We start from the raw sequence: 27,896 nt of genomic DNA on the forward strand, positions 1-27,896 counted from the left end.
AAGAGCAGTGAGGGGCCCGGCCTCCCTGGAGCCCTGGGGACCCCTTCAGACAGCCCTCTCCCTGGTCACGCTCAAGAGGGTGCGTATCCCAAATGAACTGCCCATCCGATGGGGCTTCCGCTACCCATTCAAAGCCCTGATGGGTAAACACATGTTCCCCAAATGGCTCTTATGTCCACGACCTCGAGGGATCCCCTCTGGTGAGCCAGGCTCGCTCTGGATGGAAAAAGAACTAACCCTTTCCATCTGTTCTCTTGCATGACGCATCCCCCAGTGCAGAAGGACGTTTCCCAGTCATCGCCCCTCCCTCCAGCCTCCAAATAAAATAAAATAGATTTACATGTTAATAAAGTCACTCTCTTCTCCATTCACCCCCCATTCCCTCCCCACCAGCGTCTCAAAGAGAAAGTCTGCAGGGAGCTTGCTGGGCCCCTAGTGCCTCTGCAATACACCTCCACCCGATCTCCATTTCAACAGAGCTGGCCTCAGGCTCGTGCCAAGGGCAGGCGACGGTATTTTACAGACAGCCTAGTGATATTTTGCGTTCTTTACTTGGAGATTTTTAATTTCCGATTTGAGGTCATGATAGAAAGCTTCCTTTGTGCAGGATTTTTTTTTTCCTTTGGATGAGATTTTATTTTTTTAAGTAGTAAGTCAATAACACAAAAAGTGACACACATATAGGACCAAAACCAGGAAGGTGCTTCCAGAATGATGTCAGGAAATGAGAGTGGAAAGGAACCTAGGTTTGAGGACAGACTGCTGCTTCTTAGCTGAGACTCTTCTCATCTGGAAAGTGGAGACAACTCTGCCCATCTCACAGGGTTTCTGCAAGGGCAAAATAAGGGATGCAAGACAGCCACACTCAGAGCCATAAATGCTGTGTTGTTATCACATACCCCAGTGGGAGAGGGCATTATCTTCCAATATAGCCTGGCATCCTGAGGTCCTTTGGGACCCCAGGGGCACAGAGCAACTGGCCAAAGGCCATGCTCCCAGGACGGGGGAGAGTTTGAACTTGAGAGCCCGGTGGGACGGGAGTGAGATCATGCATGTGCAAAAGAGCCAGCAGGGGTGAGGCTGCCCTGCTAGCAAGGCTGTCCCTGGCTGGCGTCTGCGATCCTGGATTTCAGGAGGGCTCCCACCTCTCCCTGACAGATGAGAGGGGCTCACTGTACCAGGACAGTTTGTACAAACACTGTGGTTTATGCGGACACCTGATTTCCTTCTGGGAGTCCAGAATTTCGGTCTGTGCCAGGTAGACGGCGCCTATATGACCATCCCCAGTAAGAATCCTGGGCACTGAGTCTCTACTGGGTGTCCCTGGTAGAGGACACCTCACACGGGGAATGAAGGCTGTCTTCTGTGACGCCCCTGGGAGAGGGCTCTTGGAGCCTGTGCCTGGTTCCCCCAGACTTCACCCCATGTGCTTTTCTCTTTGCTGACTGTGCCTTGTGTCTTTCACTGCAATACATCACCGCTGTGGGTACCACCATATGCTGGGTCCTGGGAGTCCTCCTAGCAAATCCTCCAACTTGGGGGTGATCTTGGAGACCCGACACATCCTGATTTCTAGACTCTACATTCTGGGGTCTCCACTCAGGCCACTTCCTTCTCCAGGAAATGTGTCTCCTTCCTTCCTTGACTGTCCAGCCCCCTCTTCTTGGGCAAAGCCCCGCCTGTCCCCCACCACCCCGCAATCTCAGAACAGAAACTTGGATTCGTGAGCCCACGTCTGTCACCACACACACACACACACACACACACACACACACACACACCGGTTTCAGGAGCAGGAAAGAAGGCACCAGAGAAGCCGCTTCCAGCAGGCATTCTGTTTTCCGGGCTAATGAGATCAGAAATCAGCAAATCGACCCCATGACCATCCTCCCCAAATCGACAACAAAATCCAAGGCCACTTCCTCTCCCCGTCTGCCCCTGACCTGAAATGAGAAGTAGAAGTCTACTTCTGCGTCAGCTGATACGCTGCTGCAAAACAGCTGTTTGCATCTCCCCAGCCTCCCAAACTTAACTGTTTCTCTCTCAATGTGGGCAAAAAAGAGAAAATCCATACAGCACAATGCAAGTCACCAGTGAGAACAGAGAAAAGATCTTGCTCCTGCTGGAATGCCCAGAAGCCAGCAGAGAGAGAGAAAGAGAGGAGAGAGAAGCAGTGAAGTGGATGAACTAAAAGAGAAAGTGGAAAACCGTTTGTTAGCTTTATAATAAAAGCCTTTTAAAAACTGGTTCAAAGTTTAAGACAGTATGGAAAAGCCTTAACACAACTAACAATAAAGGATGAATTTAACATAGAGCACGCAATAGATTCATATTAATAAATTACTATCAACTCAATTCACTAATACCCACTTAATTAACTACATATTAATACAGGACAGAACGTAGTGGGCATTAAAACAACTGTTCGTACAGCCAATGTTTTAAATAACTGTAAATGGAGTATACCCTTTAAAAACTGAATCACTACATTACACACCTGTCACTTGTATAATATGGTACGTCAACTATACTTCAATTTTTAAAAAAAGGCTACATACTCTATGGTTCCAACTACATGACGTTCTGGAAAAGGCAAAACTACAGAGACGGTAAAAGGTCAGTCACTGCCAAAGGTTGGATGGGAGTGAAGGTAGGAGGGGGATAAATGGGTAGAACACACGGGATTTTTAAGGCAGCGAAACCATTCTGTAGGAGACTGTAATGGTGGATACAGGTCATGATGCATTTGTCAAAACCCATAAACCTGATCCACACAGAATGAAGCCTAATGTAAGCTATGGACTATAGTTAATAATAACGTTCTTTCATCGACTGCGACAAATTTCGTGCCGGGGAAAACGATGTCTGCGAACTCTCTGTATTTTCTGCTCAGTTTTTCTGTAGGCCTAAAACTATTCTAAAAACCAGAGTAAGGACTTCCCTAGCGGTCCAGTGGTTAAGAATCAGCACTTCCACTGCAGGGGGTGCCGGTTCGATCCCTGGTCGGGGAACTAAGATCCCATATGCCGCATGGTACAGCCAAACAAACAAAAATGAAAGTAGGTTAATTTTTTTAAAAAACAGACATATGGGGCTTCCCTGGTGGCGCAGTGGTTGGGAGTCCGTCTGCCGATGCAGGGGACACGGGTTCGTGCCCCGGTCCGGGAAGATCCCGCATGCCGCAGAGCGGCTGGGCCCGTGAGCCATGGCCGCTGAGCCTGCGCGTCCGGAGCCTGTGCTCCGCAATGGGAGAGGCCACAACAGTGAGAGGCCCGCGTACCGCAAAAAAAAACAAAACAAAGAAGACCTATGTTTGAATTCGGCCTCATCCCTTACTCACGCTCAAGCACTAATATCTCAGTAAATCAAACCCATATTTACTGAGATACTAGTACTTCTGTGGTAACTACTAGAATCCAAGCGATTAACAAGACAGAACAGACCTTTCCTTTATGGAGCCAAGAATCTCATTTACTAGCTGTAGCACTTAACCTATTTGGGCTACAGTTTCCCCGTCTGTAAAATGGGAATAGCAATGCCCACCTCTCAGATTATTGTGAAAATTAAATGAGTTGGTGTGGGTGGAAGCATCTAGAATTATGCCTGTAGCATAACGAGCGTTCAAAATATTTGCTGAATGTGGAGTGTGTGCAGTCATAGCTGACTTCGCTAGCTGGATTTTTATTTATTTTATTTTATTTTGTTTATTTTTTTAAATCGGCCGTGCCGCACAGCTTGCAGGATTTTAGTTCCCCGACCAGGGATTGAACCCGCGCCCTCGGCAGTGAAAGCACAGAGTCCTAACCACTGGACCGCCAGGAAAGTCTCAGCCTGGATTTTTAGTGAAAAAAAAAAAAAGAGAGAGAGAGAGAGCTAGAAGGTGGAGTGCTGGGGGCTGGGGATTGAGTCAGCGGCTAAGAAAATCTGAGGAGTAACCAAGGAAAACGGCAGGGAACAGCACCGGGTAGAAGAGCTTCCAAAAAGGCCTGCGGGGGAGACCACAAACCCACAGAACTTATTTAATCAATGATAAAAAGCCACCGAGTCCAAATGGGCAAATTTCCAGTGAACGGAGGCACTAAGAAAAGAAGCAACTGGGTAAAAACATGGCCACGGGAGGGCCACATGTACAGGTCTGATACCCTCCCGGTCCCTGTTCACAGACAAAACAACACACAGGACAAATTCCCCAGAACCCAGTTTATCCACAAGATGTTCCAGGCTCTTGTGGTACCTAAAGATCTTTATGGTATGTTGGCACAGCCAGAGGGCTGCCGCTGGCTAATTTGCAGGCTGATAATTCCTAATTAATTTACTTTCTTATAATCCTTTTATAGAGACAATTCCCTTATAAAGAGATAAAGTCCTTGCACTATGAAGTCGGGGCAAAATTTGAAGGCTTGATAGCCTAGAAGCTATCACTGCCAAAGAAATCCAGGCTTCCCATCACTCCCACACTGGAACAGCTTGGTGCCTAGTGGGGAGAGGAGAAAGCCAAGTGTGCACCAAACAGAAATCCCCACACCCACCCACAGGCTGACAGGCAGGGGCTCACCGGGTGGATGTCCAGGAACAAGGAGTGCTCTTCTGGGTTAGGGTGGAGGCCAGACACTGCCTCTGCCAGGACTGGGTCAGCGTTGTAGAAGTGAGGATGGGAGAGAAATAAGGGTGCGTCTAGAAGGCAGAGGGGCAGAGAGGGGATGTCAGACAAAGACAGCATGTTGGCACATCCAGAGCCCTGCCCCTGTCACACCCTGAGCTGGGCAAGGGGATGCGTAGGTGATGAAACACAGCCACTGCCTGCAGTGCACCCCCCTCATGACGATGACAAGATGCAAACAACAATAACTAGACAGAGAGAATTCGTTCAGTCTGCAAATATTTACCAAGCGCCCAAGAGGCACCAGGAACTGGAACCCACCCAGCAGGGGACAAGCTCGGTGCCACAGGAATGGTAACATAGGAGCTGCTGCTTCTGCCAGGAGACATCAAAGGAAGGAGAAGAAGCTGGCTCAAAGATGCCAGACAGAGAAGGTGAGGGAATGGCGTTCCAGGTGGAAGGGATGGCAGAAGCCAACGCAGGGAGGTGGGAAAATGCGCGGTGCATATGGAGCAGACAGCGCCTGGAGGGGAATGATGGCAGTGGAGGATAGAAAGACTTGAACTTGGGTGAGAGGAGGGGCATCTGGATCGCCAAGCCAAGCAGCCCGGACCGTCTTCTGCAGGCAACACGGCAATGATCAGAGATGCTCAGGTGTGCACACCTGCAGCCAGGTCTCCCTAACGTCCACGGGAGGGGAGAAGACACACCTGTTTTGCTCCTTCTCTCCCAGCAGCTGGTCTGTGGGATGGACGCCAACGTGTGAGAACAGGGACTGACCTGGGTCCCTCTGAGTGGAAAATTCATACCCAGACACCCGAGGCTGAAGCTCTCCATCAACTGACCAAGTGAGGCAAACACCAATGCATGCTCGTGTGCTCAGGACAACATACAACAGGCCTGATGGACAACAAGTCAATGGGGAAAAGAATAAGCCTCTCTCAAAACTGACGAGGATCAAGAACCGGCAAATCAGAGACAGAACGCAGACTGGCGGTGACAGGGGCCGGGGCAGAGAGATGGGGAGTGAGTGTAAATGGGTACGGGGTCTCCTTTTGGGTTGATGAGAATGTTCTGGAACTAGATTGTGGTGGTGGCTGCACAACGTTTTAATGTATTAAATGTCACTGAATTGTGCACTTTAAAATGGCTAATTGCGGGGCTTCCCTGGTGGCGCAGTGGTTGAGAGTCCGCCTGCCGATGCAGGGGATACGGGTTCGTGCCCCGGTCCAGGAGGATCCCACATGCTGCGAAGCGGCTGGGCCCGTGAGCCATGGCCGCTGAGCCTGCGCGTCCGGAGCCTGTGCTCCGCAGCGGGAGAGGCCACGGCAGTGAGAGGCCCGCGTACCGCAAAAAAAAAAAAAAAGGCTAATTGCAGATTAGTGAACTTCACCTCGATACGAAAAAAAGAAAGAAAAAACAAACAAAACTCACAAGGTCTTCTTCCCTAAAAACCAGCAGCCCATCTGCTACCAGCCAGGTGACCCGCATTCCTGTTTATGTGTGTCTGGCAACCTCAAATGTCTAGATTCTTTCTGCTTTCCTTAGCAAAGCCAAGCACTGGTTTGGAATAAAAGCTGAGATTTAACTGCTGTCTGACTTCATTTTTCCCAGAGTCCTTTTACATTCATTGTCTTAATGCTTCTCAACATTAATTTATTCATCCTAGTACCTCTTTGATGTGTTGCCATATCCAGCTACCCCCTGCCCTGTTACACAATGTGCTTCTCTGAAGTAACTGCTATTGCTTTACATAAACAGCTATATTTTCAAGGACGAGCTTGCTATCTGAGGCGTAACTGGCAAACACTTGCCAGAATTAGAAAATAAATATAGGAATAAATACAATGCGAATGAATGAATGTTGCAGATTCTAACTAGAGACTGTTACCTACGTGAGACTTGGACCCTGTGACTTTCTCTTTCTCTGTCAAAAAGAAAGACAGACGAGTGTTAGAAAGGTACTTTCTTCTGGAAGTGATCAGAAGGACAGAGAGAGAATGGAAAGCAGAAGACCTCTCTCACCACGTAAGTCAATGTTATTTAAAGCTACGTCTTTGGACCTTTGAAGTCTTGGGCACCACCAGGGACGATGTTTCACAATTTGGAAAACCCTGTTTCCCATTCTCCCATCTCACTGTGAAAAGATATCAACAGAGCAAACACAAGGACTGCCCCCCTCCCTCGCTAAGGGAAGCAGTCACCGAGCCAGGCCCTTGAAGGCGGCGAATCTCAAACAAGCCCCATCATGCCTCCAAGGCCAGGGTGTCAGGGTTAGGGGGAGACTGACGTGGGCTAGACCAATTTGCCATCACCTTCCCTTGCTTCAGCTTGCTTGGTTTTTTTTTTATTAATTAATTTATTATTTTTTTTGGCTGTGTTGGGTCTTGGTTTCTGTGCGAGGGCTTTCTCTAGCTGCGGCGAGCGCGGGCCTTTCACTGTCGCGGCCTCTCTTGTTGCGGAGCACAGGCTCCAGACGCGCAGGCTCAGTAGTTGTGGCTCACGGGCCTAGTTGCTCCGCGGCACGTGGGATCCTCCCAGACCAGGGCTCGAACCCGTGTCCCCTGCATCGGCAGGCAGATCCTCAACCACTGTGCCACCAGGGAAGCCCAACTTGCTTGGTTTTTTTAATAGCATGCATGCATGTACGTGTTTCTTTCTATTTTATTTCCAAACAGACTGAGAGACAACACCCAACTAATAAATGGTAATTACTTTATAGCTTTATGGCACATCTAAGCAGACCTAATTGCCCGGGATCACCACAGATTAAGGGCCTCCACTGAGCAAGCCTCAGGACCCTACACAGCACAGAGGTTGGAGGAGGAAGAGTTCTCTGGGTCCAAGAACTACTCAAGGCCCAGCAAGGGAAATGTGTGGGTATTTCTTATCTTCAGATAAAATGCCACAGAAATACAGACACAGGTGCACCCAAAGACATGTATGAGAGAATGTTCTTAGCAGCGCTGGGGTAACTGTCAACAAGCAGAACCTCGTCGGATGCCCGTGAACAGCAAAAGAGGTAAGGAAGTGGAGGTGTGGTCCCGTCGTGGAATACTATACAGCAAGGAAGAGGGCACCCACAACAACAGGGATGGACCTCACCAATGCAGAAGTGGGTGAAAGAGGACAGAAATAGAGAAAAAGGAATATATGCTTTAGGATTCCGCTCACGTAAACACCAAAGGCAAGCAAAGCTGTGCTACCAGCAGTCAGGCCAGTGACTGGGCGGGGGGGGGGGGGGTCACTCCTGTCCTCTTTCCTCATCACTTGGTGGAATTTCAAAGTGCACGTGTCAGCTGGGCATCTCCCTGTATATACGTCTATTTCAACGTAAAAGAAAAATTTTTATTTGCATAGTACATACATAATTCCCTTGCACTTTTGAAGTTCTTTTGGCACACGTGCTAAGATGAGGCAGTGCGATCTTCATCCCTAGCCCTTGGCAGTGGATGGATATGTAGTTTCTGCCTGTCCAGCACCCACTCTTTCTCCTGGAACCTATACCCCGAGAAAGCCCCTCCCCTATTTTCAGCCTCCTGTCATGTGGGTGCTGGCCCCACCCACTGGAGCCAGGGGCTGAGCATATGACACAGCCTGGCCAATCAGCATAGGCCACCCTTGGCCACTTACTGGTTCACAGCTGGTCGTGTGATGCAAGCCAGTCCAATCAGAGCAAACTCTAGAACTTTTGCTGGAGTGAAGAGGAGCCAGTTGTCCCCTTTCTGCAGGACCCAGAGCTGGGAGGAGGTGAGCCTGGAGGCTGGAGGGGAGAGCCTGCCTCGCAACAAACCGGTCTGGAGGAAAACTGAGCTGGCACATGGCGAAAGGCAGCTTCGGACAACAGCTGAGCTCTAGAGCTATGCCTAACGCAAAGGTAAACCAAGAAGTGCCCTTTTAGGCCTAATCAGGCTGGTGTAGCACCTGCCACTTGCCACGGCAATCGTGTAGCACACAGCCTACCAGGTGTCTGCCCTGCCAGCCCACCTACAAGCAGAAATTCCTGTAAACACCAGTGAAGAAAGAATGAAGCAAACAGGGAACAAGGGCAGGTGGGCCAGAAGACGCCACGACAGAGGTGGGCACTTCCAGGCCCCAGCTCCAAACCCTTCACCCACGGAGCACCTCACTGCCTGAACTTGGGGAAACCATCCAACCTGATGGCAGTCCTTCCTCCCAACCCTGCAGCAAACTACCCCTCCCAAATTCCCATCTCCAGCTGGAAATGTGGTTCCAACCAAACAGGCCGCAGGAGGCTAGACCTCGGAAGATAAGGCGTGGCTTCTTGCCTACCAGCTAGGGTGTCACACCCTAGCCTCAAGCCTCAATTCCCTCAGTGCAAGGTACACCCACACATCCATACGTTCCCATACTGTGTGAGCACCCACTACATACTGGGCCCAATTCTAGAAGCTAAGGACAGAGCCCTGCATAGAGTATGTACAAACCAATACAGGAGACAGACAATAAGTGAAACAAAAGACACACTCAGTGATTTCAGGGAGTGATGAGTGCCACGGAGACAATCAAGGGTGAAACGACAGGAGCAGCTGGGAGGCGGGGCAGGGAGGCAACTTCAGGATGGGAAATCAGAGAGCAGGCCTCCTTGAGGAGGTGGCATTTGAACAGACCAGAAGTGGGTAAGGGAATGATCCACACAGATCTACAGCAGCCTGGGGAACAGCCGATGCAAAGGCCCTGAGGCGGGACCAAACGAGCTATATCCTAGAAACAGGGAGAAGGGGCGGGGCTGAAGAACATCAGCGGGGAAAGTACGGGAAGAAATGACATTAGAGAGACTGGCAGAGGCCAGATCCTGACGGCACTGGGGCCTCTGTAGGGATTTTGCTCTACACGCACGGGGCGCTAGTAGACATTTCAAGCAAAGGATTGGGTGGCAATCCGAGATTTTGAAAGGTCCCCTGGGCTGCTCGCTGGAACAGTGTCCAACAGAACTTTCTACGATGATGAAAATGTTCTCTTTTTTCACTGTACGTCCCACAGGGCAGTCACTAGGCACGTGTGGGTGGGAATCATTTGAAATGTGGCCGGTGCAAGGAACGCACTGCCTTTTTAATTTGATTTCATTCAAACCAATTTCAATTTATCTTTTTTGTGTGTGTGTGGCGGGCGGGGGGGGGGGGTTGCCGCACCGTGCAGCCTGCAGGATCTTAGTTCCCCGACCAGGGATTGAACCTGTGCTCCCTGCGGTGGAAGCGCAGTCTTAACCACTGGCCCGCCAGGGCAGTCCCCGATTTCAAGTTAAATAACCACACGAGGCCAGCGGTGACCGCACTGGACAGTCTGGGAAACGGATGGTACACGGGGCGGCCACAATGCAAGAGGAGGGCCAGCTAAAGGGCCCTGGACCAGAAGGCGGCGGGGGAATGGAAGAAAGCAAGGATGCAGGAGTTAATTTGGAGGCAGGGCGCACGGGGCTTGCTGGCGACCTGGATGAGGGTTGGGAGAGGGAAATCGAGCTGAAATCCAAGTGTCCAAATTGAGCATGTGAGGCGGGGCCGTCTCGGGGACTGGCACACAGCTGGAAAACACTGACGATGTCAGAGGACAGTGTGCTAGCGCCAGGGGCCACATCCAAGCCCACAACTGCAGAACAAGAGTTCACGGAACCATCAGGCTGCTGCCAGCTTCCTTCCCTCCCCAGGTGGGGTGGAAGGTCCTCCCCACGAAGCCTCCCTCTCAAGCCACCTATCATGACCTGGGAGGCAGAACGATGCCCTTCCCTGAGATGTCCGCACCCTCATCCCCGGGACCTGTGAATAAATCAGGTTACACAACAAAGGGAATTAGGTCGCAGGAGGAATGAAGGCTGCTAATCCGCCGAAAATAGGGAGCAGTGGCCTAGATTATCCAGGTGGGCCTGATAGAGTCTCCAGGGCGCTTAAAACTGCACAAGGGAAGCAGAAGAGCTTCAGAAAAAGAGATGTGACCACCGGAGTGGGATCAAAGACTTGTGATGTTGCCGGATTTGCAGACAGAGGAAGTGAAACCTGAGCGAGGGATTCTAGGGGCCTCTAGAAGCTGGGAAAGGCAAGAGAAACGGAGTGTCCCCATCAACCTCCAGAAAGGAACGCAGCCTGCCGACACCTGGATCTTAGCCTGGAGAGGCCTGTGTCTGACCCCTGAACTACGGGGCTGCTTAAGATCATAAACTTGTGCTGTTCTAGGCCACCAGGTTTGTGGGAATTTATTATGACAGCAACCGATATACCCAAAGTGTATTTTTTTTTTCTGGTTATCTTTTCTGCTGCCCTATTTATCTCCAGCCTAATGGGATTATCCAGAGTACGGAGGCCATGGAGTAAACAGACAGATAAGCCCCTCACCACGGGCCACACCCTCCCGCCCTCCCGTGGGGAATGACACATACTGAACCTGCAGGCACTGACATTCTGAATTCCAGACTCCCGGCACGGGCAGAAGCCCTCATTGGGCGGGTAGACGGACCCGTTGGCAAATAAGGTGTTGGGAGCCACGAAGCGAAAGGTGGGGATGCCTTCGAACACCCCCTGCTCCTTGTAGATGAGCTTCATGGACCTGCGGGGACAAACGATGGAGGATGACACCCCAGAATGAGGTGGCTGGAAGTGGGTGGCCCGAGTTGAGCCACGCCCCACGGGCACGACCACCCCCCGGGTCCCAGCAGCCGCCGTCTCTCACCTGGCGAATCGCAATGACCTCCCTTATGGGCCTCCCTGCCTACCCCGCCTACGCCAATCCATTCTCCGCAAGCAGACGGAGCTTTAAAACAAGGACAGAATGTATCGCGACCCCGCTTACAACTGCAATTGCTTCCAGTCTGACCTAGAATAAGATCTAATGTCCTCACCATGGCCCACAAGCTTGTAGACGGTCCAGCCCCTGCCTACCTGTACTGCACCCCACAGGTGGTATCCCTCCCACATGCTCCATCCTGCCCCAGGGCCTCTGTATCTGCTACTCCTGGTGCCTGGAACGTTCCTCCCTCATCCCCACATCAGACCTCAGTTCTTCACTCAGGTCACGGTGCGGCTGTCAGCTCCGTGGGCAGCAGCAACGTGGCCGACACCCTATTCCCTCTTCTGCTCACCCTGCCGTATTTCCCAAAGGCACGTCTAACCTCGAACATGGGCTGTGGATCAGAACCGCTCCACCCGTGCTGTCCACGGGGGCCACTCAGCACACGTGGCCTTAGAGCCCTTGAAACAGGGCCAGTCCAAGTCAGGATGCAGCTCTACGTGTCAAATGCACTCCACATTTCTACGACTTGATACCCCCAAACAATGGAAAACAGCTCTTCAATATTTTACATCTGTTTACACATTGTGAGATGACACCATTTTGGATCTCCTGGGTCCAACAAAACATCATTAAAATTAATTTCACCTATTTCTCGCTACTCTTCTTTAATGCGGCCACTAGAAAGTTTTAAACTGCAGATGGGACTTGAATTATATTTTTATTGGAGAGTGCTGGCTTAGACAATAGTATCACGTCAATGCTAAATTTCCTCATTTTGGTGACATGATGGGGTTATGTAAGAAAATGTCATTTTTAGAAAACACCCACTGAAGTATTTAGGCGTCCAATGTACTCTCAAAGGGTCCAGGAAAAATATACAGAAGGAGAGAGAGAGAAAGAGAGACGTGTGGGATGAGGATAAAGCAGAAGGGGCCAAAGAGAAACAACTGGGAAATTGGGGAAGGTGATGCGGAGAAAGTTGCATTCTCGCAACTTTCCTCTAGGTTGAAATTCCTAATTTTAAGAAGTGAACATACACACAGCAAAAGCGCCTCCGCTCTCTCACACTCCCCTGGGGTGCGTGGGCCTGAGTCCCCCGCCAGAACATGACTCGCAGGGAAGAGAGACGGGGCCCATCTTGTCTCTGCGGGGACCCCAGTGTCTCGCGCAGACAGGGCTCCATCAGGGTTTGCTGGGGAGGCAGGTGGGTCGGAGTTCGCATCAGTGAGATCCCAAGCAAAGGGTCTTTCCAGAGTGGCCTGAACAGAGAAGCCGAGGACAGGACAGCACCCAGAGAAGAGCTCTAGGAGCCACTGTCTCTTCTCACCCCTTGGCCGGGGCCACCGCCATTGTTCGGCCCCAAGCTGACCTCCGAGGCTGCTACTCTGGAGACTGGAGGGGCTGCAGGAGAGGCACCCAGATGTCACAGCAACCCAATGGGACATTAGGGCAGCCAAGCAAAACGGCACAGGGGGCCCATCGCTTGCCTTATCGCACGGTCCCCTGCAATCCTGCCCTTGTCCTGCCCACCACGACCGAGCTCCAACAACCACCAGCAGCCTCTCTCTGGGCCTTGCAAAAGCACCAGCGATTGGCGTTTGCCCTTCATGGCGCAACCAAAGAGAACTCAAGATGGCGCCAAAGGCCGCTGGACACACAGAGAGACGAGCGCTTCGTGCAAGTTCACACCACAAGCCACTTGATTCTGCTCTGAGCAGCCACAAGGCAGATTTCCCAGGAGGCCCAGAATGTCCCACGTCAGGGCAATTACCGGCAGGCCTCGGGGCTGTAGAATTCCAGCGAGGATTCAGGAGTCATAAATGGTGCCCACATCTGCCCGGAAGTCCCGTTAATCATGTTGCACTGATCGGAATGCCAGAAGTTGACCTGTGGGGACGCAAGGCCTCTTAAAGAAATGCTCTCGGGCATTTCCGACCTGACTTGGAGCTGTGACTTCACGGGCCATGTGCCCTGGGGGATGTCACTACCCCATTGACAGAAGCCTGTCCCCCTCGGAGAGACAGCCTGGTGCAAGGTGAGCGGGCTGTGTAGACAGCCCAGAGACACTGTCGACTGCAGCTCCCCACTCCCTAACCATGGATCCCTGAATGTGCAACTTTGCTGGGGACTCAGTTACTTCACCTGTAAAATGGACCCGTCACTCACATCTCCAAGGCGCACAGTGAGCAGGGGACACTGACCTCCTCACCTCGCACTTCCTGAGAACAGATCAGGTTAGAAGGTAGCCCAGTAAGCAAAATATTTAAAATAATAATGGTGGCTACCAGATCTCAAAACAGTAGTTGCCTCTAGGGAGTGAGACCTGCACACAAAGAAAACAGACTTCTCACATTCTACCCCTCTGTCCTAGGAGAAGGTTTTTAAGCATGCCCCCGGCAGTGGAAGCACAGAGTCCTAACGAACGGCCCTCCAGGGAAGTCCCTGTACACTTTTATATTGAAAAAGCAAGCCAAAGAGAATTTCAGTAGCGCCCATTCAGAACGGTTACTAATGGTTGCAAATGGTAACCCTGCCACTCTGGGCACTGATGGGGAATAACCTGTCCCCCGCCCCCTCAGGTCTTTGCCACCATCACCCAGATAAGCGTTTGGAAGGTGTGAGCACCACCACCGCACAATCATTCTCGTGCATGATAACAAAAGGCCACCAGGTAAAAAAAAGCAAGTTGCAAAACTATGCACATAGGATGATTTCACTCTGCTCCAAGGAGAAAAAAAAAAACAAAACACACGTGCAAATCGCTGCAAATAGACAGGAAGAATATATCCAACGCTGATAACTCTGGGTTTCTTCTGTGACTCAGGTGGGAGTGGGGCTGGATGTGTGAAGTCGTACAAAGTGCACTTTATATCTATTATTTTATTTTTTCATGCGAATGTCTTCCTGTGTTTCTAGCGTAATTTTTTTTTTTTTACTCAATAATCTTTTACTGCAATGGATGATTATATCATCAGTGTAATATTTGAAGCATTCTCGTAAGGGAAGCATCAAAGAAACAGTTCTGTTCCCAGCATACACGTAAATAATCAGTGTCTATGGCCCACACACACACCTGGAACAAAGAGCTAGATTTTTGGGATTTTTTGTTTGTTTGTTTTGGTTTTTAGCCGCATCTTGCGGCATGTGGAACTTCCCCGACCAGGGATTGAACCCGCGCCCCCTGCAGTGGAAGCCCAGAGTCTTAACCACTGGGCCGCCAGGGAAGTCCTAGTTGAACCTTAAACATAGGTAAAATCCCCAACTCTGAGAGCATCTTCCCTGCGGATGCAACCCCCTCCTGTTATTGTTTTGTTTTGTTTTTTTAATTGGAGCATAGTTGATTAACAACGTTGTGATAGTTTCAGGTGTACAGCAAAGTGATTCAGTTATACATATACATGTATCTATTCTTTTTCAAACTCTTTTCCCATTTAGGTTATTACAGAATACTGAGCAGCGTTTCCTGTGCTATACAGTAGGTCTTTGTTGGTTATCTATTTTATATATAGCAGTGTGTACATGTCAATCCCAAACCCCTGTTTTAAGAGGAAGAAGGTGCACTGGGCGGCCTGCCCCGGCAGCCCCTGCCATCCCTACCCGGCCCCTGTACAGGACGGCCAGCGCCTCTGGCCCTCACCTTGCTGACCCCGTTCCACTTGTCCACGAGATGGATCCTGCTGAAGTTTTTGACCCCCGTGAACACGGTGAAGAGCCCGGAATCAGAGTTGTTGAGCTGCAGACAACGGCAGAGAATGACACCTTTAAGCCCCAGGATGGAGGCAAAGGACCCGGGACCAGTAGTCAAGCCAGCCCGCTTAGTTACAGGCGGCTCCCTCTTCACCCGGAGGACAGGGGCCTCGTATTCTTGTTCACCGCTGCATCCCCAGCACCTGGGGGTCAAGAGGAGGAAGACTTGGGGGCTTTCTAGGAGGGACACTCCCCTGATGACAGCATCTGTCCTAGAAAGAGTCCCACCTTCCCTCCCAGACTCTAGGAGAGTCTGGTTCTCCCACTAGGTGAATAGTAGGGTCACCCCATTACTCCCCCAAAATTAAAATAAAGCATGGCCACGTGACCTCTTTGATCAGTGAAAACGATCAATGAGGAGAGAAGTGGTTTGTCACTTCCAGGTGGGAGCTCTGAGAGCCAGTGCATGCAATTTCACCGTGCTTTCTGTCGCTGTTACAGAAACCAGGGAAGTGTGTGTCCAGCTGGAGCCTCCCTCAGCCTGGGTCCCTGAGTGACAACAAAGAGCAGAGGCCCACTGGTCACCCGCACTGGACATGGCATACAAGCAAGAGATAAACTTTTGTTGTTTTAAGCCACTGAGATCTGGGGGCTGCTAAACCTGGCATATCCTGAAGCATACAGGCACACAGGACCTGACGTTTATCAAGTACTTTCTAGGCAGGAAGCACAGGCTTTGGCACTCTGAGGGTATTTCTTAGAAAAAGATTTCTAATTCAGAGCAAAAACATGCAAAGCGTACAAAGAAATGAGTGACTGCTGGGTCAAATCTAGAAAGCACCCTTCCGAGGACGCCACACAATGTAAGGTGTAGCACCCATTAGGAACTCAATAGGGGTTGTTGAGTGGCCGAATAGCTACATCGATTACTGACTGGTTAAGCCAACAGGGTCCAAGTTCAAAGCCTGCTCTGGCTTCCTAATATCTGTGTATTCTGTCACCCGTCCATTTAGAGCTTCATGAACCCAAACTTCAGCCAATATAAGGGGACAGTAACAGGAGCCTCTACAAAGAGGTACTGAGAATATTACAAGAGCTAATGTGTAAAAACTGCTGAGTACAGTGTCGGAGAGATAATAAGAACTCAACGTGCTTTATTATTCTTATTGTTGTTGTTTTATTATTAATAAATGCTCACCCAAAACGATACTAACACAATAGTTATAAGAGACAAAGTGTATCAGAGACTGCTAGTCACTACCCAAAGTCCATTCTCCCCTTTCTCCTTCCTAACAAAACCCGAACCTTACTCAGGGCATCAACACACTAGCTAAAAGGTAACATTTTCCAGATTGCCTTGCAGCTAAGTGTGGCACATGACTAAGTTCTGGGCAATGGAAAGCAAGTGGAAATTGGTTTTCTCCCTCCTAAAGAGGGAAACAGCTGGGACATGCTGTTTTGTCCTCAACTCCCCTGACTGCCCCTAAAATCCCCACCACTTCATACTTCCTGCTGTTGCCTAGAATGTGGATGTGATAGCTGGTGCTCTGGCAGCCATCTTGGACCATGTGGTAATCTTGAGTATGGAAACCACACCCTCAGGAGGGCAGAGCAGAGGAGTAGAAGAATTCTAGATCCCTGAAGAGTGTGAAACCACCACAGGAACACTGAACAGTCACTGCTGGACTGTTATTTTGGGATTTCCACTGTACATACTCAAAAATAAGTTGTAACATGCTACTCAGTTGGTAATAACTTTCATTTGTTTACAAGTTTACAGTTTGCTTTGACAAGAATCACGTCACTTACCTTAAACTTGCCAACTTACCCACACACCCAGAACCTGTCATCCTAGTCAAAAATGTACTGAGCAGCTATCACGTGCCCAGAACAGAATCACGATCTCTCCCTCCCGCTGCCCCCAACACCAGATCAGCGGAGCCCCCAAAGGAGGGTGAAGCTGGAGCAACTCAGAGGGCTGGTTACAATTTGCGGTTGAGGGAACCAAGGTCAGGGATCTGCCTCTACATCAGATCATGATTCAGGATCCCAATCACTGACCCTGCTAGGTCAGCAGGGGTCAAGGTTAAGAAAAAGCAGGCAACTCAGAGCAATGCTATCGTTGACATTTGTGACCTGCCTCCCTCCCCAGCAGCCACGCCCCTTTCTTTCAGCAACAGTCACATCATTTGCGTCTGGATCAAGCTGCATCTGAAACCACCCCTAGAGTTTTCAATTATATAAGCCAATGAATTCTCTATTTTGCTTAAGCCGGTTCGAGTTAGATTTTTTCCGTAATTTACAACCCACGGCTCCTGGGCCCCCAACCAGCTCCAAAAGCGAGCTGGTAACCAGTTCCCAGGCTGTGTCAGTGGAGGACAAGACAGAGGCCCTGAACTTCTCACTGGGCCACACTTACCTCAGCAAATAGCCCGAACTTGCCCTTGAAGGGGAACATGTTTGGGAAGTACTTATTGACGAGGTGGATGAGGGGATCCTCATAGCCCCACATGATCTCGCTGACGGTGCGGTTCATGAAGGCACGTTCACCAAGGGTGCTGAACGCCAAGGTCATGATCAGCTTCAGGCTCATGGGCCCGTTCTCCATCATCATTGCTGCACTCTGCAGAGCCAGGGGACACCACGGGTTAGAGGCCAGACACAGCTGGTCTGTCCTCCCTGAACTTCAAGCCAGGCTTCCAGGCACAGCCCATCTAGAGAAACGTTCAGGCCTAGAAGGGTCCCTGCAGCGGACACGGGGACGTCTGGGTCATCCGGAACCATTCCCTGATCATTCAGGAATAGGACCACCTGTGGTCTTGAGTTCAGGCCGAGTTAACTCCACCCCTAGCCCCACAGGCAGGCACATGGCTCAGGCCTGGCCAGTCAGAAACATTCCTCTCAGGACTTCCCTGGTGGTCCAGTGGTTAAAAATCCGCCTTCTAATGCAGGGGACATGGGTTCGATCCCTGGTTGGGGAACTAAGATCCCACATGCCGCAGGGCAACTAAGCCTGTGCGCTCTGGAGCCACAACTAGAGAGAAGCCTGTGCACCGCAACAAAAGATCCCACGTGCTGCAACCAGGACCCAATGCAGCCAAATAAATAAATATTTTTTCAAAAAACAGTAAGAAAGGAACGTTCCTCTCTATGTGTACGTAGCCCAATCACAGCCAACAAGCCCCAAGGAGCCAGTCGGGTGGGACTGTGGGGTAGAGAGGGAAAGTGCCTGTGGCTGTCCTTGAACGTGGGGTGTGCAAGGCTGTAGCCACCCTGAGGGGCAGGTCGGCCAGAGCATGGAACCATCACAGATCCAGGCAACCTTGTTTGCACTCTGCATCAAGCCACATCTGAAACCAGACCAACTCCTGCCCTTTCAGTAACAAGAGCCCACATATGCCCTTTTTGCTTATGCCAATTTAGAGCACCTTTTACTATAACCTTGTAACCAAAAGAATCTTCATGGAGACTCTCTACTTCCTTAGCATCGCCCTCCCAAACTCCAAGACCCCAAGCACCTCTTCTACCCAATATCTGGGTGCTTAGAATTTAGGTGAATTTATTTTCTAATTTTTGCTTTCCTCTGGAGATACTGTCTTGGCACTTGGTTTATTTTTTAAAGGCACCTCATCCAAAAGCTAATCTCCACCTGTAGAAAAGGGAACAGAGCCAGCATTTCCTAAAACACAGAGGTCTGACTCCATGGGAACTCACAAGGGTCTCCTTTACATTATGATTTTTTAAAGGTGATAAATAGATGGTTTTTTAAAAATCATAAAAGGATACAAAGCAAAAGTCCCTCTCCGACCCCTAACCCCCCTCTTCCTATTCTTCTCCCCCAAGGCAACCCACTGCTCTGGGCTCTTGAGTACTCCTGCAGAGAGAATCTACACCAGCAGTCAGCAAACTACGGCCCGTGGGCCAAAGCCAGCCCACGGCCTGCATTTGTACAGTCCGGGAGCTAAGAATGTCTTTTCATATTTTCAAATGGTTGAAAGGAAAACAAAAGAAGACTACTCTGAAAAACATGAAAATTATATGAAACTCACATTTCCGTATCCATGAAACAGTTCCATTGGAATATAGCCACACCCACTCATTTACGTTTCTGTCTTGGGCTGCTTTTGTGTTATACTGGCAGAGTTGAACAGCTGCCACAGAGAACATCTAGGCATCCAAGCCTAAAATATCTATCTGGCCTTTTACAGAAGAAGCTCACCCTGGTCTAGGCACGTAAAAGCGCTTGTGTGGAAGTGGGTCTGCGTGCAAGTATTTCTCCTTTAGAAATATTAGAAGTAGGGGCCTCACACATGTGTTCTGCACCTTGCTTTTCCCCAGTTAGATATAACTAAGAGACTGTTCCATGACACCCCCTGCAGCCCCGCCTCCTTTTGCTGGCTTTATACTAGTCCACTGCCCGCCCACGGTAGATTATCACAACATAACTCCACATAACACACGTTTAGGTTGTTTCTAGATGTTTGCTCTGAAAACGTTGCTGAAATAAATATCCTTGAGAACAAACCTCTTTGCCCACATGTGTTATTCTGTCAAGAGGACAAATTCCTACCTATGAAATGTCTGAGGTCAAAGGCACATGCAGTTTATGCACTACCTTCCAACAGCTCATACCAGTTCCGTGCCTAACGACAGTATCTGTTTCCACACACGCTCCTAAGCCCTGGGCGTTATCACACAGTCTTTGCCAACCGGCTCGGTGGGAGAAAATGACTTCACTGCCAAAACATGTGTATCTCTGAGGGGGGCAGCTGCAAGGCTTTGGGCTGCATTTTCTGAGCTTCTGTTCTGTCCACCCAACGGACTTACCAGGTGCCTTTACGTCTGATCCTGAGCCCAGCCCTGGGCCAGGCCCAGACCAAATGCCTGATGACCTTCAACTGGGTGGACAGAGGATTGAATGGAGGTCTGCGTGCCACAGAGGGCAGACTCACAGCCCAAACTTCGTAGGTTCAAAACCCTAATCTGCTACTCACTAGCTGAGTGACCTTAGGTAAGTCACCTAACCTCTCTGTTCTTCAGTTCTCCTCCTCTACAAATGGAGAAAATAATGGTACCTAACGACCATGGGATCGCTGACAAGGAAACAAGGTGACATGTGTACAGCCTTAAACACAAGTTCTAACACACAGTGTTAGCAAGATGCTCGTCCGGCAGGCCTGCGACTGCTCTCTCTAGAAAGGCCTCCTGGCCAGGCCGGCCTTTGGCTGGAGTCTGAGATCCTGGCTTTAGGAGGGCCCTCACCACCCGCTAACTAAGAGGGGCTCAGTGCGCCTGGACTGTACCAATGTGGTTTACACGGACCATCTGCTTTCCTGGACCTACGTGACCAGCCCTCAATAAACACCCTGAAAAAAATAAAAAATAAAAAAAAAAATAAACACCCTGGACGCTGAGTCTCTAGTGGGCATTCCTGGTGGAGGACACCCACCTGTACTGTCACAAGTCACCGCTGAAGGAACGAAGCGTCCGCTGTGTGACTCCCCTGGGACAGGGCTCTGGAAGCCTGTGTCTGGTCTCCACCCCACGTGCCCCTTCGCTCTGCGGATTCTGTTCTGTCTCCTTCCACTCTACCAAACCATAGCCAAGAGCAGGACCACATCTGCTGGGTCCTGTGAGCCCTCCTAGTGAGTCAGCGAACCTGGGGGTGGTCTTGGGGACCCTGACACTCATGGCAGGCAGTAAATCCAGCTACTACCATTACTCTCACCTGCAGAGAACGGACGCCCTGCCCTTAACCTCCCCCTAAACACCACAGACGACGACACGGACCCCCATTCAGTGCCCCCCGCCAGTACCTCGTTTTGGAGATTTTAGATTTGCAGAATTGAAAAGAGGAAGACCATGACTTTGGCCAACATCCCCAAACCAGAGCCCAGGATGCACCCAGGAAGCCCACTGGGCTTAATGTCACCGCAGGAGCCACAGGCTGTGCCCTCAAGGGACTGGCCGGTGCAGGGGGCAGACAGAGAGACAGAAGGGGCGCCTCACCAAGACCAGGATGTTGGGCATGACGATACTGTCGCTCTCTAGGCCGCGGGACTTGTCAGGCTGGAACTGGAAGCTGCGGTACTCGAGGAAGGACACCGTGTCGTTGTCGTTGAAGGTGACGTTGCTTTTGTGTCTGAACTCCCTGTGGGCGAGGAGGCCGGTGGGTCAGCTGCCCGGGAGCCAGAGGCCCTCAGATGCCTGCACCGCGCTTGGCCGCCTCCCCCACATCTGTCCTCCCGCCACCCGCCCGCTCCCTGTGGGCGAGGAAGCCGGTGGGTCAGCTGCCCGGGAGCCAGAGGCCCTCAGATGCCTGCACCGCGCTTGGCCGCCTCCCCCACATCTGTCCTCCCGCCACCCGCCCGCCGCAGGACACGGCACCGAAGCCTCTGTGACCAAATCCCAACACGCCCCCTGCCCCTGGCCAAGCCGCCGCTGTCCCTCATCAGTCTCTTCCCGGGCTTCCCTGCTCCTCCGGGGTAGGCAGGGAGGACGGTGGTTAGGAATGTGCACTCTGAAGACAGAGGGTGGGGTCTTGAATCCTGTCTCCATCATTTACTACCCCAGCCTCAGTTTTCCCACCTATAAAATGGGAGTAATGGCACTTCCCTGCCGGTCCAGTGGTTAAGACTCCGCACTTCCGTTGCAGGGGGCACGGGTTCAATCCCCGGTCGGGAACTAAGACCCCACATGCCGCAGGGCGAGGCCAAAAATAAAATAAAATAAATGGGAGTAATAACAAAACCTACTTCATTAGGTCCCTACTTGTGAGGATTAAGTGAGTTAATGCACACCAAGCAATTAAAATGGTGGTCAGATGCATTGAAAACATTACAAATCAGCGGCAAGTTTCATTGCTGCTATGCTGTCATTATCCTTCCTTGTTCTGAAAACTGTTCTCCACAGAGCATCCAGAAGAATCTTTGGAGAGGGGAAATCAGATCACGTCATCCTCTCGCCCACCACCCTCCTTCGCACACAGGATAAAACCAAGCTCCTACTGTGGCCTCCGGGGTCCTCACCATCTGACACCATCCCGTTCTCGGGCTTCCTCTCTCCCACTATCCCCCTCACTCCTAACACGCCAGCATTTACGCTGCCTGGTTTTACCTTACTTGTCCACTTGTTTATTCCCTCCCCGCTCCCCATCGGAATGTCAGCTCTGTGAGGCAGGGGCTTTTGTCTGCCTTTAACAGTGAACGGGGGAACTTCCCTGGGGGTCCAGCGGCTAAGACTCTGCTCCCCCAATGCAGGGGGCCTGGGTTCGATCCCTGGTCCAGGAACTAGACCCCAAATGCATGCCGCAACTAAGGAGCCCGCCTGCCGCGACTAAGACCTAGCGCAGCCAAATAAATAAATAAATATTTAATAAAACAAAACAAAAACAGTGAACTGGCACAGTGCTTGGCACACAGAGGCACTCAATACACGCTTACGGAATGAAGGAATAAATAGGAACTTTGGCAAACCAGACTCAGCTCTGACACAGAAGCCTTTCGTGGGTGAGCTAAGCCAAGGTCACAGTTTCCTGAGGGCACAACAGGCAGAACAAGAAATCGGGCCTCGTATTCCGACAGGCCTCCCTGCCTCTTGGAAAACTGATCGGGCCAATCCAACGAGCCCAGTAGCCACTGGAGATCTGCACCCTCTCAAAGAAAACAATCAAACGAAGAGGCTGTGGCAGCAGTGGTCAGAATGGAACGGAGCAGGACCCCAACAAATCCTTTCCATGTGCCCCATTTTGTGTTTGTAAGAAATAGGCTTCATTCAGCTTCCTTGACCTCCCCTGAGTTCCAAAGGGTAGATTCAAACAGTTGCTAATCAGGGGAGGGAGGGCATGCAGAGACAAGAGGGGAGCAGTCAGGAGACAATAGTGCCACCTTGGGGCAGGGTCCTGGTTCCCCCTCAAGGGATACACAGAACAATATCTTGGAGTTCTTCTGTAGGAACTAAGGCCCCCACCCAGGTGGAGGATGGTAACTTCAGGCCGAGCACAAGATTCCTGGGACACCACCCTGTTACCTCACCACCAACCAATCAGAAGAAAGTTTTGCACACAGTGGGAGGTGATGAAGGCTCTGACCCGCTCCCCAAATGATTTCCCTTTAAAAACTTCCATGGTCAAGCAGAATCTTTGGAACTGGTTTTTGGACATGTGTCCGCCTTCTCCCCAGGTTGCCGGCCTCCTGAATAAAGCAACCTTTCCTTTCCAACCAACACTTGCCTTTTTTTTTTTTTTTTACTCTTTAGCCTCACAGCACGTAGGATCTTAGTTCCCCAACCAGGGGAACTGTGCCCCCTTCAGTGGAAGCTCGGAGTCTTAGCCACTGGACCGCCAGGGAAGTCCCAACACTTGCCTTCTGAGCAGCGAGCAGCTGAACTCAGGTAACAATAATATGTTAACAGCTAGTGTTTATTGAGCACTTACTACATGCCAGGCACTGTGCTGGGCTTTCCACTAAGCATCTTATCCAATCCTCATAACCACCCACAGTGTGTACTGTCATCCCCATTTTACAGAGCGGGAAACTGAGGCACAGGGAAGGAAAGGCCTGTGCCCACGGTCAGAGAGCTGCTGAGTGGCAAAGCCAGGCAGTTGCTCTCCAAGTCTCAAGCGCTAGAGCACCAGATTGGGAGAAGCAGATTGACCCTGAACAAGCCCCACTACTGCGAGGGGCCTGTTTTCTCATCTGTAAAATGGGGTGATGACCTGAGTCCCAGCCCAGCCCCCTCCATCCTCACCTGTACACGTAGGGTCCGCGCTCCCGCACCTGCGGCTTCTGGCCTTGGAGGATCTCGTTGGGGTTGACGACATCGAAAAAGTAGACAGAGAGGTAGAAGGGGACGGGGATCTCCTTCCACATGTTGAAGGACAGGCTGCTGGGGTCAATGCGTACATTCTGTGGGGGATGAGAAAAACAGGTCCGTGAGGAGGAGGGCCAGGGCCCCCGCCCACCTACCCACCCGGCTCCAAAACAGCTGCCCGGTGCCAGCCTGTGCTGCAGACTCCACGGCACATCAGGGAAGGGGCTCCCTGGAAGGGGGCGCTCTGGGGGCAGGAGGAGGTGGGAATGCTGCTCTGGAGTTGACATAATTAATGTTAATAGGTAATATTATTTTTACGTGGTATTTTTTTTTTATAAATTTATTTTGTTTTCTATTTATTTTATTTTGGGCTGCGTTGGGTCTTCGTTGCTGCGCGTGGGCTTTCTCTAGTTGCGGCGAGCGGGGGCTACTGTTCATTGCGGTGCGCGGGCTTCTCGTTGCAGTGGCTTCTCTTGTTGCAGAGCATGGGCTCTAGGCACGTGGGCTTCAGTAGTTGTGGCACACGGGCTTAGTTGCTCCACAGCATGTGGGATCTTCCTGGACCAGAGATCAAACCCGTACCCCCTGCATTGGCAGGCGGATTCTTAACCACTGCGCCACCAGGGAAGCCCTTATGTGTTATTTTTAAAATGTGTTTTCATAACGGCAGCCTGATTGGGGGACCAGGAGGTGGCCGCTGCTTGACCACAGCGCTTGGCACCCAGCGGAAAGTGGGCTCTGTGTGCCAAATGCGTCATTCATTCATTCACTCATTCATTCAACACACATTTTTAAAACACTTTAGTATAATTGATTTACAATGTTCCAGGTGTACAGCAAAATATTCAGTTTTACATATATATATATTCTTTTTCAGATTCTTTACTATTATAGGTTATTATAATATACTGAATATAGTTCCTCGTGCTATACAGTAGGTCCTTCTTGTTTACCTACTTTATATATAGTATTGTGTATCTGTTAGTCCCAAATTCCAAATTTAGCCCTCCCCATCCCACTTCCCCCTTTGGTGATCATAAGTTTGTTTTCTATGTCTGTCAACACACATTTATTGAGCACCTACTACAAGTCGGGCCCTCTTCTAAGAGCTGGGGATAGGAGAGCGAACAAGACAGACCCAGATCTCCAACATCGTGGGGCTCTTATTCCAGTAAGGGAAAGGTCTTCAATAATTACGGTAAAGTGCACGCTAGGTGACAGCGCATAGTGAGAACACAGCAGGGACAGGGAAGAAGGCTGCAATTTTAAACAGAGGAGTAAGGCAGGTGAAATGTAAGGAAAAACAAAAGACCAAAACTAAACCAAAATTAAAAACTAAGGGCACTGAGGGGAACACGTGTATTTGGTGGTGGTGGGTAAGTCTATGAAGAAGCCACAGTCCGTGCAAAGGCCCTGAGGCAGGGAGGAGCTGAGACAGAGCATTCAGTAACAGCAAGGAGGACAGCATGGCCAGAGCAGGGTCTATGAGGGGAAGAGCGGAAGGAGATGAGAACAGAAGCAGTTTTCCACGAAAAGCCAGCAAGGCAGAAATTTATATAAACTATAAATCTCCAGATTTATAAAGCTTGGCCAAAACTTGATTTCCTTAAACGGCGGAAGATAACAGGTCTGAAGCTCACTTGGAGAGTCTTTCCGATACACTGGCCTCTAATCCCTGCTTCGCTCTTCAGCTCTGAGCTCCCTGCCCCAGTGACACAGGAGGTCCCCCCAGTGCCACCCAACCCTGCCCCCGCCCAGCCTGACCCAGCCCATCAGATAGACACTCAACGTTGCAAAGCTAGATGTCTGGGCAGCTTGCGTCACCCTCACCCTTTCTTTGAACGTGGTCTTCCAGGACAAGGACAGCCACCCCTACTGTCCCCAAACAGAGGAGGCAGAATTCTGGAGCTGGAGATCAGGCTCAGCCCCATGTACCCAACCGGCAGGCTCTGGGAAGGAGCAGATTTGGAGGGAGCCTGACCCGAGGGCCCTTCGGGCAAGTTAGTCAGCCCTGAACCTCAGTTTTGCCATCTGTACAATGGGGCCAGTGACTCTATAGCCTCAGCTGTGCCTCATTTGACCTACGTGGCATTTAAATGAAGAAAAGTTGAACTCATTGCCAAGAACAAAAAACTGGGAGATTTAACATAAAATCTGGACTTCAGGGTTCTCTTGAAAATATCAGGAGATCAGAGACTTGCCTTCAGGTGTAACAATCCTTTATTGATAAACACGTCTTCCTACCAGCTACAGGAGTCACAAGGATCATTTTTATAACCCGAGCATCCAGTACCTGCAAATAAAGGTGACTAGTAAACATGGTTCGTACAAAGCAACAAAAACGGGTATTTCCCTGCTGGAGAGGGTATGGAGAAAAGAGAACCCTCCTACACTGTTGGCGGGAATGTAAATTGGTGCAGCCACTATGGAGAACAGTATGGAGGTTCCTCAAAAAACTAAAAATAGAATTACCATATGACCCAGCAATCCCACCCTTGGGCCTGTATCCGGAGAAAACTCTAATTCGAAAAGATACATGCACCTCAGTGTTCACTGCAGCACTATTTACAATAGCCAGGTCATGGAAGCAACCTAAATGCCCATCAACAGATGAATGGATAAAGAAGATGTGGTACATATATACAATGGAATATTACTCAGCCATAAAAAGAAATGAAATCATGCCATTTGCAGCAACATGGATGGACCTAGAGGTGATCATACTAAGTGAAGTAAGTCAGACAGAGAAAGACAAATACCATATAATATCACTTATATGTGGAATCTTAAAAAAAATGATATAAATGAACTTATTTACAAAACAGAAACAGACTCACAGACACAGAAAACAAATTTACGGTTACCAAAGGGAAATTAGGAGGTTGGGATTAACATATAGACACTACTATATATAAATCACTTAGTTGTACACCTGAAACTAACACAACAGTGTAAATCAACTATACTCCAATATAAAACTAAAAAAAAAAAAAAAAAACACGAGCATTTCCCAAGCGGTCCTGTGTGTCAGGTGCTTGATCTAGACTCTTCACTGCATTGTCACTTCCCTGACTAGCACCACGATCCTTCGAGGCAGCCACTATTATTATTATTATTATTATCATTATTATTACTATTATTATTATTATTATTACTATTATTATTATTGGCTTCCTTTGTCAGTTTTTTTTTTTTTTTTTTTTTTTTTTTTTGCTGTACGCGGGCCTCTCACTGCAGTGGCCTCTCCCGTTGTGGAGCACAGGCTCCGGAAGCACAGGCTCAGCAGTCATGGCTCACGGGCCCAGCCGCTCCGCGGCATGTGGGATCCTCCTGGACCTGGGCACGAACCTGCGTCCCCTGCATTGGCAGGCGGACTCTCAACCACTGCGCCACCAGGGAAGCCCCCTTTGTCAGTTTTAATGAAGACGTAAGTGAGGGAGTTCGGTGCGGGGTGCAGGAGGGTCCACTGTGGCAGGTGACAGCTGACCTCTTCAGTGCGAGGGAAAAGACCACAAGACCCTGGTGGGGGCCGGCCCTGAGCGCGCCTCTCCCAAGTTTAATGCAGGGAGGGGGAAGCCAGCATCCGGGCCTCCCAGCCCCCAGCTCTGGAGCTGCGGAGCCCAATGAGGGCACATCCCGGGGCGGCCAGGAGAGGGGAGGAGGGACGGAGTGGCAGCCCCATGCACAGCTGTAGGGAGGGCCCGTCCCCAGCTCAGTCCTGACACATACAACCGAGAGGGCAATTCGGGTGAGCACGGAGGTGGGGGAGGACATGGTGAACGGAAGGGGTCACCCCCCCAAAAAACAAAGACAGCAGTTGCAACTTCCCTCCGGGCCCCTGAGGTCCCCGGGGCTTGGGTTTTTCCAGCTCCTCCCATGTTTTGTGAGCTGTCAGAAATCCAGATGTTTCTATGGCATCTCCCAATTGTTTCAATGGCAGCAACTTATTTTTCAAAATCAAACACACCTGGGGGCTTCCCTGGTGGCGCAGTGGTTGAGAGTCCGCCTGCCAACGCAGGACATGGGTTCGAGCCCTGGTCTGGGAAGATCCCACATG

General features: G+C 50.4%; 1 protein-coding gene across 7 annotated transcripts in view; it reads right to left on the reverse strand.

Annotated features, from left to right (window-relative positions):
- SCARB1 (scavenger receptor class B member 1) overlaps positions 1–27,896 on the reverse strand; it is a 79,174-nt gene that overhangs the window by 12,572 nt on the left and 38,706 nt on the right. For 5 of the 7 annotated variants that reach the window (XM_065890590.1, XM_065890592.1, XM_065890594.1 and 2 more), the window contains exons 2-8: positions 23,777–23,934; positions 21,038–21,179; positions 17,448–17,651; positions 14,979–15,074; positions 13,113–13,228; positions 10,992–11,158; positions 4,556–4,674 (exon numbers count right to left, since the gene is read on the reverse strand). In XM_065890590.1, coding sequence (XP_065746662.1) covers positions 4,556–4,674; positions 10,992–11,158; positions 13,113–13,228; positions 14,979–15,074; positions 17,448–17,651; positions 21,038–21,179; positions 23,777–23,934 — 1,002 coding nt within the window. The remainder of the gene's footprint in view (positions 1–4,555; positions 4,675–10,991; positions 11,159–13,112; positions 13,229–14,978; positions 15,075–17,447; positions 17,652–21,037; positions 21,180–23,776; positions 23,935–27,896) is intronic. The other 2 variants (XM_065890593.1, XM_065890595.1) reach the window with 2 other exon arrangements.

This window comes from Phocoena phocoena, chromosome 13 (genome assembly GCF_963924675.1).
Source record: "Phocoena phocoena chromosome 13, mPhoPho1.1, whole genome shotgun sequence".
In the NCBI taxonomy this organism is placed as follows: Eukaryota; Metazoa; Chordata; class Mammalia; order Artiodactyla; family Phocoenidae; genus Phocoena; species Phocoena phocoena.